We start from the raw sequence: 16,536 nt of genomic DNA, 5'->3' as shown, positions 1-16,536 counted from the left end.
GGATTCCAATTGGATTTGGCTAATGGGAGACGCAAACAGGAAGTCAGAGGGTGTGAGGTGTCTGTATTACCCCGACCACCACCAACCCTATGCATCCCTTTTGAATCTTCTGCCTCACTGTGGTGGTGACAGTGACCTGTCACACAGCCCTTCTTTCAGGCAATAGTCCTCACCAGGCTGTGACATCACCATTCAAGCCTGGGTGCCCCCCCATCCCTTATGGCTCACTTTAGTCCTGTCCACAACTCTGCATATAGACCCTCATTTTTCTTTTCCTGGTGAACTCTTATTATTGAGGCATTGTTTCCTGCTAAAAAATAGTATTTGAGAATAAAAATATCTCACAGAATTTATATTAGCAAACTGCCTAACATATTACCTGATACCTATTAGATCTTAATAAATGTTCTCTTATTTCCTCGTTCCTTTAAGAATCTACTTAATTTGCTGTGATTTGCATAGCCTTTTAATGGAACACTGCTGATAGTCATGTGACTAAGGAAGAAATTCAAATCCAAAATTTTGAATGATTGAAACACAAGATAATCAATCGTTGCCACCTAAAGTCCCAATGGAAAGGTAAATAATCCCCTTATAATTCAAATTCAATACAATATTAATTATACAAAGTTTAGAGTAAGTTATTCCTAGCTTTGCTTTGAGTCTATTAGCAATAAACTTTCAAACCTAAAGACCGTTTTTCCTATTAAATTTCTAAGATAATATTTCCACTGAGACTCCCAACTACCTCCAAAGTTTAGGTTAAGATGATATGTGTATGTATCATAGGAATAATTTAAAAAGTGTTCACAAACCTCAAGTTTAGAAATCCATTGTAATAACTTTCACTTACAAAAATCAAATGAATACTGTCAAATTTTGTCAAAGGAAATGTTTCTTTTTCTTTTTTTTCTTTTTTAGATATGAATAGAAAGATGAGTAGGGTTTTGCTGCTCTAGTCTGTCTGATTTGCGCTTGAACAAGGTTCTTTCATTATACGTAGAAAAAAATACATCCCCAAATATCTCCATATAGAGGCTTGGATCAGTTCTTTTTTTTTTTTTAATTCAATTAGCCAACGTATAGTACATCATTAGTTTCTGATGTAGTGTTCAATGATTCATTAATTGTGTATAACACCCAGCGTTCATCACACATCACATGCCTTCCTTAATGCCCATCACCCAGTTACCTCATCTCCCCACCTACCTCCCCTTCTGCAACCCTCAGTTTATACAGATTGTGGCTGCCAAGTACTTGCCTTCTAATCAACTGTACACATATTCTCATATCAACCTCTTTACTAAGAAGGTTCTCATCATCCAAATGCTCTCTTCCAAATTCCCCACCACACCACGACTATAACTTCTTCCAAATACTATTTCAAAATGTACCTCTTCTAAGAAGCCTTTCTTGATTACTGTTTTATTCTGAAATTCTTTAAGATTTATATGCACTTTAAAATATACTAATTTGTACTTATAACCACATTGTGATTTACATCTCAAAAACAGTGCTCTGGCAAAAGTCTTCGCACTCTGATCCCTCTATCTCCTGAAAGAGTCTCCATACTTGCTGAGGGGTATAGACATCCTCACTTCATGAGATAGAGCTGTCCATAAACCAATGTAACTCTCAAAGTCACTGAAATCCAGTGCCAATTTAGCCACCTGTCATACTTATTAAAGAATGATTTTACCTAACCAAAATGCAACTGCACTTAAAATTATAAAATAAAATATAAACACCATACTTCATTAAAAAGAATGTTTTTGCAATTTTTAAGAGAATTTTCTTGTCAGAACAAAATTAATCAAATCCTTTTGCATTCTACCCATTTTAGAACTGTTGTTGAAGACCTAATCATCTTTTCATTTTTCATTTATTCATTACATTTTTTCCTATTCCAACTAGCATGAGTTGAGCGTGGAGTATCTGTCAGCCACTCAGCTGGGGAATGCAAAAATTACTAAAGAACAGGTCCTTCCCATAAATGAATGGAAGGTTAGAGAAAGAGACAGGATGCAAATACCAGGGGCAAAGGCAGATATGAAATGCTATGGGAGCTGGGCACTGCGTGGGAGTGCACCTAACTCTGTATGGAAGGGTTTAGACAAAAGCAGATTCTTAAGGAAGAGGAAAAATTTGTTAGAGAGAAAACCAGGAGGGCATAAGGCATTCCGACATGTGCAAAGGTGATCAGGCTTGGCAAGATCTGTACAGCATCAAAAAAACCCAAGGTATATGGAATCATGGCATAGATGCTCATGTGAAATTAGTGATGCTTTTCATTTGTTTAGTTTTCTGTGTTCACAGAACTCTTGGTGAACAGACCTCTCTGCTCCCTCTTTCTAGGCAAGAGTTCTGATGCTCTTCTTATTCCATCTCAATCCAGAGCCACGCTCTCCCCCACCCCCATACTTCTAAGGCTTTGGTTTCCCTTCTCTGGATAACATTTGATCTCACCATATACAGTCAATCATTCAGTATTTCAGATATGGATCTGCCATGTCTTGAGGAAATATAAGATACAGTTTTGTGTTTTACTCCCGGCACCTTTAAGGAATTGCCCCCTTCGCGGGATTACTTTATATTGTCTGAGGTACAACATACATGGGAGTCTATGAACAGGAACTCTCGTGCTCATTCCTGGGTCTTATCTAATAGCTCATTACCCTTCTTTTCTAATTGCCCCTCCATACTTGCCCAGTTTGAAATTCCACTTCCTCCCTCCTCACTCATATGCCCTTTATTGTTTATCCTATCACTGACTACACCTCTCCTGTCACTATCCCGCAGAACTGTGCCATTAGCTAATTTTAAGATTTCATTTTCCATTTCTCCTCCAATTAGACTGATTTAAACATTAGGCATTGGGGGATTTTACTGTTCAAACGCTTTCATCTTTTTGGTTTCTAAGTACTTCTTGAAAGAGAGTGAAAAGGAGTTTCTGTTGTCCTGCATTAGTAGTTACAGCTGCTATCTTATAAAAAGGAAGAAGGCGAATATAATAGTTGAGGAGGGGAAAAAGAAAGAATCTGAATTCCAGAGTCAATGTTTCATGTCCTTCAGAGAGCCTAGAGTCTATTCAAACTGGGGTTCCCAGATGGTGCTGCCACATCACCTGGGAGCCTGCAAAATAGTGAGGCCTACATAGACTTACTGAATCAAAATCTGTATTTTAACAAGATTCCCAGGGGATTCATATGCACATTAAAGTTTCAGCAGTGCTGGACTAAAGCATCCTATTCCCAAAATCATACCTAATGGCTTTTATCTAATGAAAACACTTGCTATCCTTAATTTCCTGATGATTGATTTCAAAATGTTCTTTGATTAAAAACTTAAAATATAAAGCAGCATAGCCTACTAAATAGATTATGTCCATATTCATATTTTCTTTTTGAGGCCGATCAGCTGCCAATATAGAAAAGATGCTGCCATTTCTCCAATAAGCTAGATGTAAGTAGTTGACTTAACCACACCTTACTGATTCTGGTAACTACTTAAAAGAAATAAAAGTAAGTTTCACCAGATCATAGTTCCATGTTCTTATCTTTGGTAAGTTTTAGTAACCCACTATTCTAAGTCACGTATTTGGATTGATCCCATAATTTAATTTTTGGAATTCCCATACAACTATCTGTGTTTAGCATTCAGTTTAGAATCTGAACCCCAAACACTATTTGGTCTGTATCTGTACTTGATCCGTATTATGTAGTATCTGAATATTTCAAAACTTGAACCCCACTAACTTGCCTCTAATCATCTCTTTCTCATCTCCAGAAGATGCCTAGTCAAATGTCTTCAAAGGTCAAGCAGGTGACATCACATAAAATGGCTGAAAAAGAGCAATGTGACCTATGGCAAGTCAGAGCAGGAATCATTACTTTAAATTTCCCTGTTTTTTAAGAAACATCTTGACATACTATATAGTAAATCTTCTCTATATCTCTTGGATTTTTAAACTTATAGCATTATGAATGAAATGAGCTGAAAACATCTCAAAACATCCCAGACATTTGATTCCATATGGATCTTTATGCAGTGTGTCCAAAATTACCACCTCGTAATGACCTATCTTCACACCCTTCATTCCTGCCTTCTCAATCTCTGCTGATGATCTTGCTTTATAATTTCACTGGGGAAAAAACGGAAGCATCCACATGAAAATTCTCTCTCTCCTCCTCATCGAATACACCAAACTGTCTGCTTCTGAACCTACAGGCTCAGTCTTTCGTGTTACAATAAATGAGGGGACTTTGTAGTTACATTTTCTCCCTCCCATTGCCAAGTGCTTTCTCAACTTCTTCATTCTCATTAACCTACAAACATACTCCTTTAAAAAAAAATGAAAAAAAGCCCATATTCCCCTCTAGCAATAGCTAGTTTATTATCTTTAACCTCTTTCACAGCAACATCATCTTAAAGAGTTACTTGAAGTAACTTCCCTATTACCTCTCCCATTCTCTTCTTCCACTTCAGTAAGACTTCCAGTCGGACCCCACCATTGAAATTACTCTTATCAAGGTCATCAACAACCTCCATGTTAACAAAACCATTGTTGGCTTTTCTTCTTCATTTTACTCAGCCTCTCAACAATACTGAAACACTGACTTCTCCCTTGTTGAACTCTCTTCTGGCTTTTGGGACACCAGTCTACCCTGTCTCCAATCTTGCTGACCACTTTTTCTCAGCTTTCTTTGTTAACTGCTCCTCTCTGTTCAACCTCTACATATTGCAGGACCCCAGGGCTCAATCCAAGGCCTACGATTTTTGTCCATAAAAATCTTCCCCTTGGATGATTTTGTTCGGTCAGTTAAGATGTTTCCTAATAACATCTACGTAATTGCCACATTTTTATCTCCAGTCCCACCTCCCCAGTGACCATTAAAACCCAAAGGAAGATGACATTTGGCATCACAATGAAGCTTGGCCAAAGATTCCTGATTCCACCCTCACCTACTCCTGTCTGCTTCTCAGAAAATGCTTCAGCTACCCACCAATGTGCTTAAGTAAAATCTATGAACATCCCAGATTTCTCCTTTTCTTTCACCCTTCACATTAAAGCTATCAACCAAACCATTGGCAATGCCATCAAATCATACCTTGAAAGCACCCACCTCTCCCCATCTTTACCACTATCACCCTGGTCCCAGTCACCATTCTCTCACACCCAGAATATAGCAATGGCTTCCTAACTGCCTCTCTGCTTTCAGCCTTAGCTCTCCTTCAGACCACTCTCCATAATGTAGTCAGAATAATTTTTTTTAAAGATTAATTTTTGAAATGGAAATTTACCAGGTCAATCCCTTGCAAGAAATTTTCCAATGGATTTCCATTTCACTCAGCATAAAATCCAAATTTCTCCTCACCTATAACCCATAACCTTGGCTCAGGTCATGATCCCAGGGTTCTGGGATCAAGCCCCGCATGGGGCTCCCTGCTCTGTGGGAAGCCCGCTTCTCCTTCCCCCACTCCCCCTGCTTGTGTTCCCTCTCTCTTGTGTTCCCTCTCTTGCTGTGTCTCTCTCTGTCAAATAAATAAAATCTTTAAAAAAATTTTTTTAAAGTATGAGAATTTAAATTTTAAATCATGTATAATTATTTGGTTGTATAAATTCCTAAAAGGACTATGTAAGAGGACAGAGCTGAACGATAGCAAAGAATGTTCCTGAACTAAATGTCACTCAATTATGATTATAAATTACTATAAATGATTAATTTGTTTTTAATGAAGGCATTCAGTAAAGGTAAAAAAAAATACTCAAAGAAACTGCATTTTCCTATCGACCAAGGGGTTCTGGCCCATGCTTATAAGTCTACCTCATTTTCTAACACTTCCCTCATTACTGAATAAAGTTGTCACACTAGCCTTCTTTGTGACCCCTGAAAAGCCCACTTCACTTCTGACTTAGAGACTTTGTATCCAGTATTCCTTCTGCCCAGATCTCTGTATTTTTGTTCAGCTGACTCCTTCTTGTAACTTCGCTCTCAGCTCAAGAGACACCAACTCGGAGAAGTCTTCCTCAACTATCCAACAGGATTAGCCCCATCTCTATCCTTCTCTATCATTTCATTCCCCTTATTTTCATTAACTTATTGAACTTTATGTATCCTCCAGCATCAAGAACAGTGCCTGACACAAAAATGCTTAATCAGTATTTGTTGAATTAAATGCTTTCTCAAGCACAAGTTTATCAATAACAGATTGGTTTAATCAATTATAAAAGCTTTTCTGTAACTTCTTAAATTTTTGAAGGCAACAGATACATAGGAAAATAAGGAAAGGGTTACTTAGATATACTGTAATACCTGAACCAGACAATTCATTACCACTTGAATTTGTACATTTCCTTCCAATGAACTAGATATTATATGTATGTATTGTACATAATAATATATGACATATATGTCAGTTTTATAAATATCTGGCTTTAAATGAATTAGTAAAAATCATTAAAAATATGAGAATTTAGGGGCACCTGGGGTGGCTCAGTCGTTAAGCGTCTGCTTTTGGCTCAGGTCATGATCCCAGGGTTCTGGGATCAAGCCCTGCATGGGGCTCCCTGCTCTGTGGGAAGCCTGCTTCTCCCTCCCCCACTCCCCCTGCTTGTGTTCCCTCTCTCTTGTGTTCCCTCTCTTGCTGTGTCTCTCTGTGTCAAATAAATAAAATCTTTAAAAAAATTTTTAAAAATATGAGAATTTAAATTTTAAATCATGTATAATTATTTGGTTGTATAAATTCCTAAAAGGACTATGTAAGAGGACACAGCTGAATGATAGCAAAGAATGTTCTTGAACTAAATGTCACTCAATTATGATTATAAATTACTATAAATGATTATTTTGTTTTTAATGAAGGCATTCAGTAAAGGTAAAAAAAAAAATACTCAAAGAAATTGCATTTTCCTATCGACCATCATTATAAGTGTGGGATACATTTATTGAGTTGCATCTTCTAAAACTAAGCTAAAAATTTTTGGTTAGAAAACATTTAAGAATGCAGATACTACCTGGCCCGTAGAAAATGAAACACACGTGTTTGATGAATGAGTGAATGAACGTGCATGCTCATTGTTTTCATCCCATTCTGCCCAGCTACCCTTGGACCACTATGACTTTACCCAGACTGGTTTATCAGACTTTCAATGTGGCCTCCATACTGTTAAATTCAAGGCTCCTTATTTTACTTAATCTTTATAAGCGTCATCTAACAGAGCTGATCATCACTTCTGCCTTTTTTCATTTAGCTTCAAGGACATCATGCTCCCAGGATTTTTTGTTGTTGTTATTGTTATTTTTTCCTAATTTTCAATTCCCTTTGCTGTTTCTCCCCACCTCTCTACCTCTACACCGTAAAGTGTGTCAAGGACTCACTTCTCAAACATCTCTTTCTATACTCACTTCCTTGAAGATCTCCTCTCTTTTCATGGCTTTAAATACTATCTAAACGCTAATTTTATGTTCCAGATTAGACTACACCACATTTGTCTAATTGCATACATGACAAATTCACTTGGATATTTGAGCTAAATCTTAAGTTTAATATGTCCAAAATTGAGCCCCAGCTTTCTCTACCCAAAGTTGATCTATCTACATTCTTCCCTATCTTAAAAATATGGTAACTCCAATACTTCTAGTTCCTCAGGCAAAAACTACAGCCATATACCACATCCAAAATCTGCTAACTCCAAAATGAAATAAAATCCTAATGATATACCCCATCATAAAGAAACTGGTGATTACTGGACAAGAACGAGGCCATCGTCCTGTTCTGCTTCTCATGCTAAAGATCTCATCTTCTGTTGTTAATAGAGGGAGTGAAAGAGTAGACTGGCTTTTTGGGAGAGGAGAGAAAACCATGTGGGAAAACAGCAGGCATCCTTATCCTGAGAAGTGAGAAGGCAGGGGTTGGTTTAACCTCCTCTAATCTCTTGGAATTTGTTGGCAAAATGGGTATCAAGTAACTGGGTGACTTCTGGGATCTCTGTAACCATCAGGAAGCCACTACAAGTTGAAAGATACAGAATCTTCCCCATTGATCTTTAAACTAGAATAGAAACACCATCCATTTTCAAAAAACTGCAGCCAGGAATTGAGTGGATTTAGATCTTGCATTAGATGCAGAAACTCCCAGCCTACTGGCTGCCTAGCTCACCAAGGCAATTTCAGTAATCTTGCAACAAGGCTTCCTTGAATTTTTCAAGATTGATGTTATGATTGCAAAGGGGTTTTAGTGTGTATTCACACTTTTGCCGCTTCTAACCACCTTTATGGCTACCAGTTATCAGTATTAGATGGATTATTGCAATAGCTTTGCCTCCCTGCTCACACTTTTGCCCCACCTTGCACCACCTAATTTCTGTTCTCAACAAAGCCAGATGATTCTGTGTAAGTTCAAGATCATACTATTCCTCTGTTTAAACAGTTCAAATGGTTTCTTACTGCTCAGACTGAAAGTGAGTTTCTACAATGATCTAAATCTGTCCTTCTCAAAATTCTGATCTCATTTCCTACATTACTTCCCACCCTCCCTCTGTGCCAACCACATGGGCACTCTATTGAGTATGGTGATTCAGGGTCTTCACACCTATTCCAGGCAAGGAAGAATGTTTGTTGTGTTTATTTCTGGGTCCTAGTGGTGCCTGCCATAGAGTAAACCTCTGATATCTGCTGAATGAAGGAATAAATAACAATAACAATTTCAAAATTTTGTGGCATTTTCTGGCTTTGAGTGCTCCATTCTCCTCCTAAAACTACTTGTCTCCTCTTTCTGCCACTTTTAGCAAGATAAAAAATATGCAAGCATGGAACTTTGGGTAAATGAGTTATGAGGCCATCATTTCATTACCTGTATTTATTCTGGATATATGTAACACGTGGCAAATGCTGCCAGAAAATATAGATTTATGAGAGTAAACAGAGCAACTCACAAGATAAAAATCACTCTTTCAGGTTTGGATTCAGGCTACAGACAGATATAGGGCAGAAATCAGGCTAGCTTCACCCTGTTTAGCAAACTAGGTTGTCTCATGTCCAGTTTCTATGATTATCTGCTATACTAAAGTACAGGAAAAAACAAGACCACTAACAACTTAACTTCCCATGTTAAACATGGCCTTAGAAAAAATCTAAGCAACAAACAGGAACCAAGTTATTGCAACATGCACCATGGACCAAAAGTACCACTGGTTGTTTGCCTCAGAGCCTCTGGTTGCCTAGCAAAAGGAGAGGTATTCAGATGTGTTTTGTTCTACATTTGGGAAAGTGCTATGCCAAGGTTCTGCCCATAGTTTCGCCCATATGTCAGATGAGAACAAGCAGGCACAGCCACCAAACCTCCCAGCAGAGTGTCTGTCAACAGTTCCCTAAAAGACATGGAAATACTTATAATAGAGGAAAATGGCTTATATAATTGGCCCATGTGTCCTTTTTTAGGTAAATTGTTCTGGCTGCTAAAGCACATTCTAGACTTACATACACTTTGCATCACAGTGAACTACTTGGGATTTCAGTCTATAGTGTTTTAAGGGCTCTATGTTAAAAATTGTAGCAAGAGGTAAATACCCATTAACTCATTTTAGTATTTGAATTCCAGAACATTCAAATATATTTATTATTATCTCAGTAGCTCCATATTACAGGATAATGTTTAATGTACTATCAATATTTTAAATATTGAATTATTTGAAACATTCATTCCTTCATCTCTAGCATTTCCAATTTCTATGTCAATATCTCCAGTGTTGCTGATATCCTACCTTCCAGAAATTTTATTATTTTAATTCCTCTTTCTTACCTGTCCTCACATTTATCTCATATATAATCTCTATTTTTCCACCCATCCCTTCATTCAACACATTTGTTGAACCATCAACAATATTCAATCAAAAAAATATTTACTAAGCACTTCTAGGCATCAGGCACAGGGTTGTAAACAATAAGGTAGGATGCTTACCTATCTAGAAATTTAAAATCTTGGAAAGGAAAGGAGACATGTAACTATTTAATTGCAACAAAACGGTTATACTTTCAATAAGTTTGAATAAAATAATTGAGGAGCACAGAAGTGGTGCTCCTTCTGTGGAGCAGATGAATGGGTGCACCAGAGAAAGCTTTGCAGAAAGACAACATTTGAGGAAGGGACAGGAAGTACAGACATTCTGGACACAGAAGAAACTGATGAGCAAAGAGGCAAAGAGACATGAGGAAGCACAACCATCTTTAAGAACAGTGAAAATCGGGGCGCCTGGGTGGCTCAGTCGTTAGGCGTCTGCCTTCGGCTCAGGTCATGATCCCAGGGTCCTGGGATCGAGCCCCACATTGGGCTCCCTGCTTGGCAGGAAGCCTGCTTCTCCCTCTCCCACTCCCCCTGCTTGTGTTCCCTCTCTCGCTGTCTCTCTCCCGCTCTCTGTCAAATAAATAAATAAACAAAATCTTTAAAAAAAAAAAAAAAGGAACAGTGAAAATAGTTCAATGTGAACACAGATCCGGATATACACAAGGGAGTTGAGGGCCATGAGCAGAATTGACAGGATGTGCCTCCTTTTATACATTAATCAAGGTGGGCTTCAACTTGTGAGCTTCCAGAAGTTAACAGAAGTTTTGCACAGCTGAGTAACAACCACAGATTTGTTTGAGGAAAAAGACAGATTTAGTAACAATGAGGAAGGTGGACTAAAGTAAAAATAAAGTAGGAACAGACTGCTATAGTCTGTTGGGTGAGAAGCTGTAGTACCAATCTTGAGGTGAGATTATGAGCAAAGGTTAGGATAAAATGGGAGAGATGAATTCAAAAGACATTTCTGAGACAGGAGCTACAGAATTTGGTAAGTAACTGTGTATTTATGTTTGTGTGCATATGTTATATGAAAGTGGGAAGAAAGAATGAGAGCATGGCAAGAGTTGGGGGGATGAGACCAATTTTCTGTTTTGTGGGGTGTTTTGTTTTGTTTTGCTTTGCTTACAGTAAATTGAGCAGATGTTGATGAGATCTACTAAGAATCCAGGAAAAGAAGTAGGATCACGGGCAAGGGGTGGAGGGAAAAAGGTAAGGCAGTTCATTTTCTCTTCAGATATCTTAAGTTTGAAGTAACAGACATCTTAAGTTTGAAGTAACTGTGGAGTAATACCACAAGGAGATGACCCATATTTCCAGTAGGAAATATGAAAATGAAGCTCAAAGAGACGATTGCTACATAGAGATACAGACTAGCTATGGACTATACACCATCAATATATGATGGTATTTAAAGTCCAAGGAATACATAACAACCTGTAGGAAAGGAGAAGGCCAAAAGGAAAAACCTAAGAAACAAAGTTTTACAAGACGAGCTAGAAACAAGAACACATTGATGAAATAACCAGAAAAATAAAACAACCAAATGATAAGGTGAAAGAAAACCCATGGAAAGGAAAGACCCGAAAAAAAGAAAGTATGTGCAACAGTCCAATGTCTTATCTCCTTTCAGCTTGTAGTTTTATTCTTTACACCAATTTTACCATTGAGAAAAGCAGTGCCCAGAATGGTTGCTGACTGTCAGAGTTCACATACCAGCAAGCAGCAGAGGCAAAAGGTGAACCTGCTGCTATCAAGGGCCAAAGCTAGTATTTTTTCCTTTAAAAATCCATTGCCACTTTCAGCAACAGTTTCCCTTGGTGACCTAAGAGCTCTAGTTTCTCAACTTACCCAAAATTAAGTATGGGTAATCTTTCTTTTTAAAGGCTTGTCTAAAGTAAAAATTTGTAGGACTTCTTCATTTATGAGCTTTCAAAAAGAAAGCCAATTAGGGAGCCTTTCCAAGCATCACTGGTTTCAATAATCAATAATTCATTTCTTCCCTTCCTGATTCTGCCCCAGGTCTGTGCTTTCCTCAACCTACTCCTCTTCTAGAAGTTTCCCTGGAAGCAGCACTTGCCTGCTTCTCTTCCTCTAGTTGAGATATGCCCTCCACTCTTTGCCACAATTCATGGTCCTGACCACCTTCCAGGAATAACATAAACCCCCTCCTCCCCACTGATTAACTCTCACCATTAGGAATATTCCATTATTCTGTGCTCCCTTGGCATTATTCACACACTTTAGCAGAGAATTTTATGCCCTTGTTTACTTGAACATTTTCAAATGTGTCTATTCTTTCTTCTCAATCAACCTATAAGCTCTTCAAGGGAAGATGTGGTGTTCCAGAGTCAATTTTTAACCCTATTAGTTAAATGATGATAAGAGTAGGGGTAGGGATGTGATGTTAATAAATGTGGATGTGGTTTGGCTGCCACTGGTTCAAGTACAAAGAGTACACTAAAATGAGCACCAAGCGTCAACAAGGTAACTGGCTAGTGACATGCAGTGTACACGTAGACAAAGTGTTGGCACTTCTAGGGTATTGCAGATTTTACAGGAAATAGCTCTTTAGGCCAAATTTTAATTTTGCTGTCTCAGAATAAATACACTTTTAAATAACTATTTGAATAAGTAACATTTTCACAAGGTTGATCAACATCCATACTTCTACTGCTATGTAATACATAAGTCAACAATATTTCACATAATATAGTATTGTTCTTTTAGACCTTCCCCTTAAATGTGTATTCTAGAAAACGTGTTCCAGTACAGTTGGGCAATGAAGTCCTTTGCAGCCCAGTTAATGGCCAAGACACAGTTCCAGTGCTAATAGTATCTAAGGGCAACACAACATAAACCCTGGCTGGTTTCTAAATCTACATTTCAAGGATAGAATGAAACCAGTGAAACTAAAAAGAAACTCCTATAAACACCCCAGACTAGACATCATACAATAGGCAGTTATTTTCTTTGGAAGTAAGACATGAAAACCAATCACAGAACTGTTCTTTCATTATTTCCATATTACTTAAAACACACACAAATATTCTCAGGTTTCTTTTTGTGAGTTCAAACTCCCAAGTTCTTCCTTATTTTAAATAAAGCAATGGAATACCTATCCACATGGTATAAGCATAAGGTGGCCTACTTGGAAAGGCTCTGTAATTGGCTCTTGCTGTTTGAAAGCTCACAAATGAAGAAGTCATAGAATTTTTTACTTTGGACAAATGCTTTAAAATACACAAAAAGCCGAAATGTGAGACATTACAGACGTCACAGCCTGCAAAGAATTTTTAAAAGAGCTAACATTTTCCTTAGGTATTGTATTTAAACGCTATGGGAAAACATAGAATCAACTATCGGTCATAGTCACATTTACTAAGACCTTACAATATGCCTGATAATGAGCTAAACTTTACACAGGTCATCTCATTCAATCCCCACAACAACCCTCTGAGATGAGTACACATGCTAGACATGAGGGAATGGAAGTAGAGAGAAATTAAGTTGCCCTAAATCACACAGCTAGTGGGTATCAGTGCCAGAATTTAAACCCAGACCGCCTGATTGCCAGGCCCTGATTCTTAACCTCTGATGAGTTCTCTTGAGTGCTACCTACTTTCTTCAGGGTAAATTCTTTTTTCTAGTGAAAGTTAAAATAGTAAGCTGTACTTTGTAATGGGTAATGTGAACTTAGAACTTCCATATATCATAAAAGTTGCCTAGAGAATATCCATCAGCACTAATGTGAATGCAGAAAGAAGAAAACTAGAATGCATTAAAATTAACTATACCCTACAACGTATCCAAAGGAGAAATGTGATTCCCAAGGTCCACCGTATAAACGTTGCTATCACCAATGATTACTTATCAGTTTTTGCTAGTACATTCCTAATTTTAGTGCAATAGATATTTGAAATTTTTTCTCCATATTTAAGGTATAGAGTAATACATTAATGAGTAATATCCTAATAGCCTTTAAAGAACAAGTTTGTGGGATGCCTGGGTGGCTCAGTTGATTAAGTGTCCAACTCTTGATTTCGGCTCAGGTCATAATCTCAGGGTCATGAGATCAAGCCCCGCGTCTGACTCCACTTTGGGCAGGGAGCCTGCTTAAGAATCTCTTGCTCTCTCTCCCTACCTCTCTAAAAATAATAATAAATAAAAATAATGATAATAATGTAAGTTTGTTTCCCAAACTTGTTACTTTACTCTAAAAATAAATATGAGGTTATTATGGATAAGTCACATATTTATTTTAATCTTTGTCCACGCTTGTTTTCACATGTCAAAGTGCACAAATAAACCCACAAGAAAACAAAGTCATTGTCAAAGCACTGCTTAACATAAAGCAACCACAGAAGCATACCCTTTACAATGGGTCATTTACATATTGGTAAGAAGCAAGGACCCACTGGAAAGTTATCAACAATCCAGAAAACTGCTTTAAATTCTTGGTCCCTGATTTTTTCAGATCCACCATTCATAAGTTCCATCAGTTAGGAATTAGGAAGCAAGTGTTCTACTAAGTCACTTAAAAGCAAATGTGTCAGCTGTTCAGCATTTTCAGTATAGGTATCTTCCTGGTAAGAGTAGAATTTAGTACTTTCAGTAGGAACATTGCATCTGAAGATATTTAATTCTACTCTGAAATTCAAAGAGCTCTTAGAATAAAGGGAACACTGATAAAAGAACATGCAGAGGAAGATACTCCCCAAGAAAATCTCTTTTTTTTTAATTTTATACAGGACAAATGGTAAAGATTAAATAATAGCATGAGGGAATTTCACCAGGAAGACTGAAAGCATTAATAAACATTTTTTGTACATACCATTTGAAAAATTTCCTTACCATATACTGCATATTAGATGCTGTTGGATACACCTGACTTCGTAATTTGTTATGAAGGTCCAAGATACTCTGCATGTCATTGTCTGTGATGGCCCTTTTCCCTCTATGCTTGGCCATCCACCATTCACCATCCTCATCCATGTACTTTTCCAAAAGTTTCTCCAGTAAAGTAGCATTAGGAACTACCATGGCTGGAATTGCTCTAGCCATGAATAGCACTGTGGTTACTCTGAGCCACTCCTGCGCGGTACACTTCATAATGAATGATCTCAGGATTTCCCCAGGAAAATCTCCAAGACAGGCTCTTCCACTCCTTTTGGCTATAACGACATGCAGTGTGATTAAGGTGAAAATCGAGGCAGATACTAGTTTTCTAATAACAAAAGTAAAATAACAGTTACAAAGGAAGTGTGACAGTTTGATTTGTTTCTATAATGCCAACAAATGGACATGCACTTTTTGAAATACCTATCTCCAAACCATTTTTCCTCCAGAGGACTTTTCACATTGCGTTATTTTCACAAAATAAACAACTATATGTACCAAGATAACATGCATGAGGCCAAAATAAATGGCAAAAGTAGCCACGAAGAGTCCAAGTCTGAAATCAATTTCTGAATTGAAAGGCTTTACATGGCTATATATTACATACAGCCTGCAAAAGGTATTATCTACCTACAGGGTTTTCTATCAATCTAGAGGTCCATGTTTCTCTGTATTAAGGTATTATTTTATACCAGTGTCCTATAACCAGTTCGCAGACACTCAGAATGTCCACAACATGCAGAAATTGAGGTGAATGTTTTAAAGTACAAAATGTCATTCATCCATGTATCCATGGATACATCTAGAGGGCCCACGGAACTAATGCCAAAGAATGGTCTGGGAGGAAGTCTCCTCTTAACCAGGCACAGGGCAAGAAGAATTCAATCATTATTTCCTGGGAAGTGTGAGCCCAGCCTGTGGCCCGCACCCGATAGAGCTAACAGTTCACCACTAACTTCAGCTTTTCCTCCCACACGCCGCAGGCGCACAGTCTTCATAACCCAAAAGGAAAGCGCGCGACAGGAGGAGGAGGAGATGAAACCCACAGTCACTTGAAAGCACAAGCATCCGCAGATCTCCATCGCTGCAGCTTTCCAAGCAGCCCACTCACCCTCCTTGTCCGCCCATTCTCTACAAGTTGGCTTTTTTTTTTTTAAGTGGGGTTTTGGAAGAAAAAAAGTAGATGGGAAAAGGTGGGAGCCTGACGACTCGGCGATGAGTTTTAGAAATGCCCTTACCTCTCCAGCATGAAGTTCCCTACGAGAGCGGAGCGGAACACCACGGCCGGGCTCCCGCAGCCGCCCCAGCCAGCGCACGCGACTGCACACACACAGTCGGGTCGGGAAGGACCGGGACGCAGCGCGTCCTGGGGCGACGAGGGCGCTGACTGAGGGTGGACGCGAGCCTCGGCCTCCGCGGCTCCGTTAGGTCCTGCAGCAGGCGAAGCGCTCCGAAGTTAGAGCCTGAAATTCGGGCTGAAAGGGAGCGGCCTGGCTAGCTAGCGTGGGCGCCCGAGCTCCTCCGAGCGCTCTCTGCAGGAGCAAGGGGCGGGGACAGGAGCGGGGCTGGGAGGCGAGGGCTGGCGGCGACCTCGCGCTCCCCGCTCGGTGCTGCCGCGGTGCGCAGAGCAGGCGCCGAGCGCTTCCGCCGCTCCCGCGAGCTCCCGGACATTTATTGCGGTCCCTGCGCGCGCACGTGACGTGAGCGCCCCTCCTCGCCCACCCCCACCTCTACCCAGCCTGGCCCGCTGCCTGCTGCGGAGCAGGGAGCAGCCGCTCTGCTTCTCCCCCGGCCCTG

At 39.1% G+C, this 16,536-nt stretch overlaps 1 protein-coding gene across 1 annotated transcript in view; it reads right to left on the bottom strand.

Annotated features, from left to right (window-relative positions):
• The window catches only part of CRISPLD1 (cysteine rich secretory protein LCCL domain containing 1), a 44,354-nt gene extending 28,046 nt beyond the window's left edge, over nt 1–16,308 (bottom strand). Inside the window, exons 1-2 of the mRNA XM_027616828.1 lie at nt 15,978–16,308; nt 14,695–15,014 (exon numbers count right to left, since the gene is read on the bottom strand). Coding sequence (XP_027472629.1) covers nt 14,695–14,952 — 258 coding nt within the window. The 5' untranslated portion in view covers nt 14,953–15,014; nt 15,978–16,308. The remainder of the gene's footprint in view (nt 1–14,694; nt 15,015–15,977) is intronic.
• Between the last annotated feature and the right edge of the window lie 228 nt (nt 16,309–16,536).

The sequence above is a fragment of the Zalophus californianus genome, chromosome 4 (assembly GCF_009762305.2).
Source record: "Zalophus californianus isolate mZalCal1 chromosome 4, mZalCal1.pri.v2, whole genome shotgun sequence".
NCBI lineage: Eukaryota > Metazoa > Chordata > Mammalia > Carnivora > Otariidae > Zalophus > Zalophus californianus.
The sequence above is the reverse complement of the archived record's forward strand: the minus strand, read 5'-3'. Positions and strand labels throughout refer to the sequence as shown.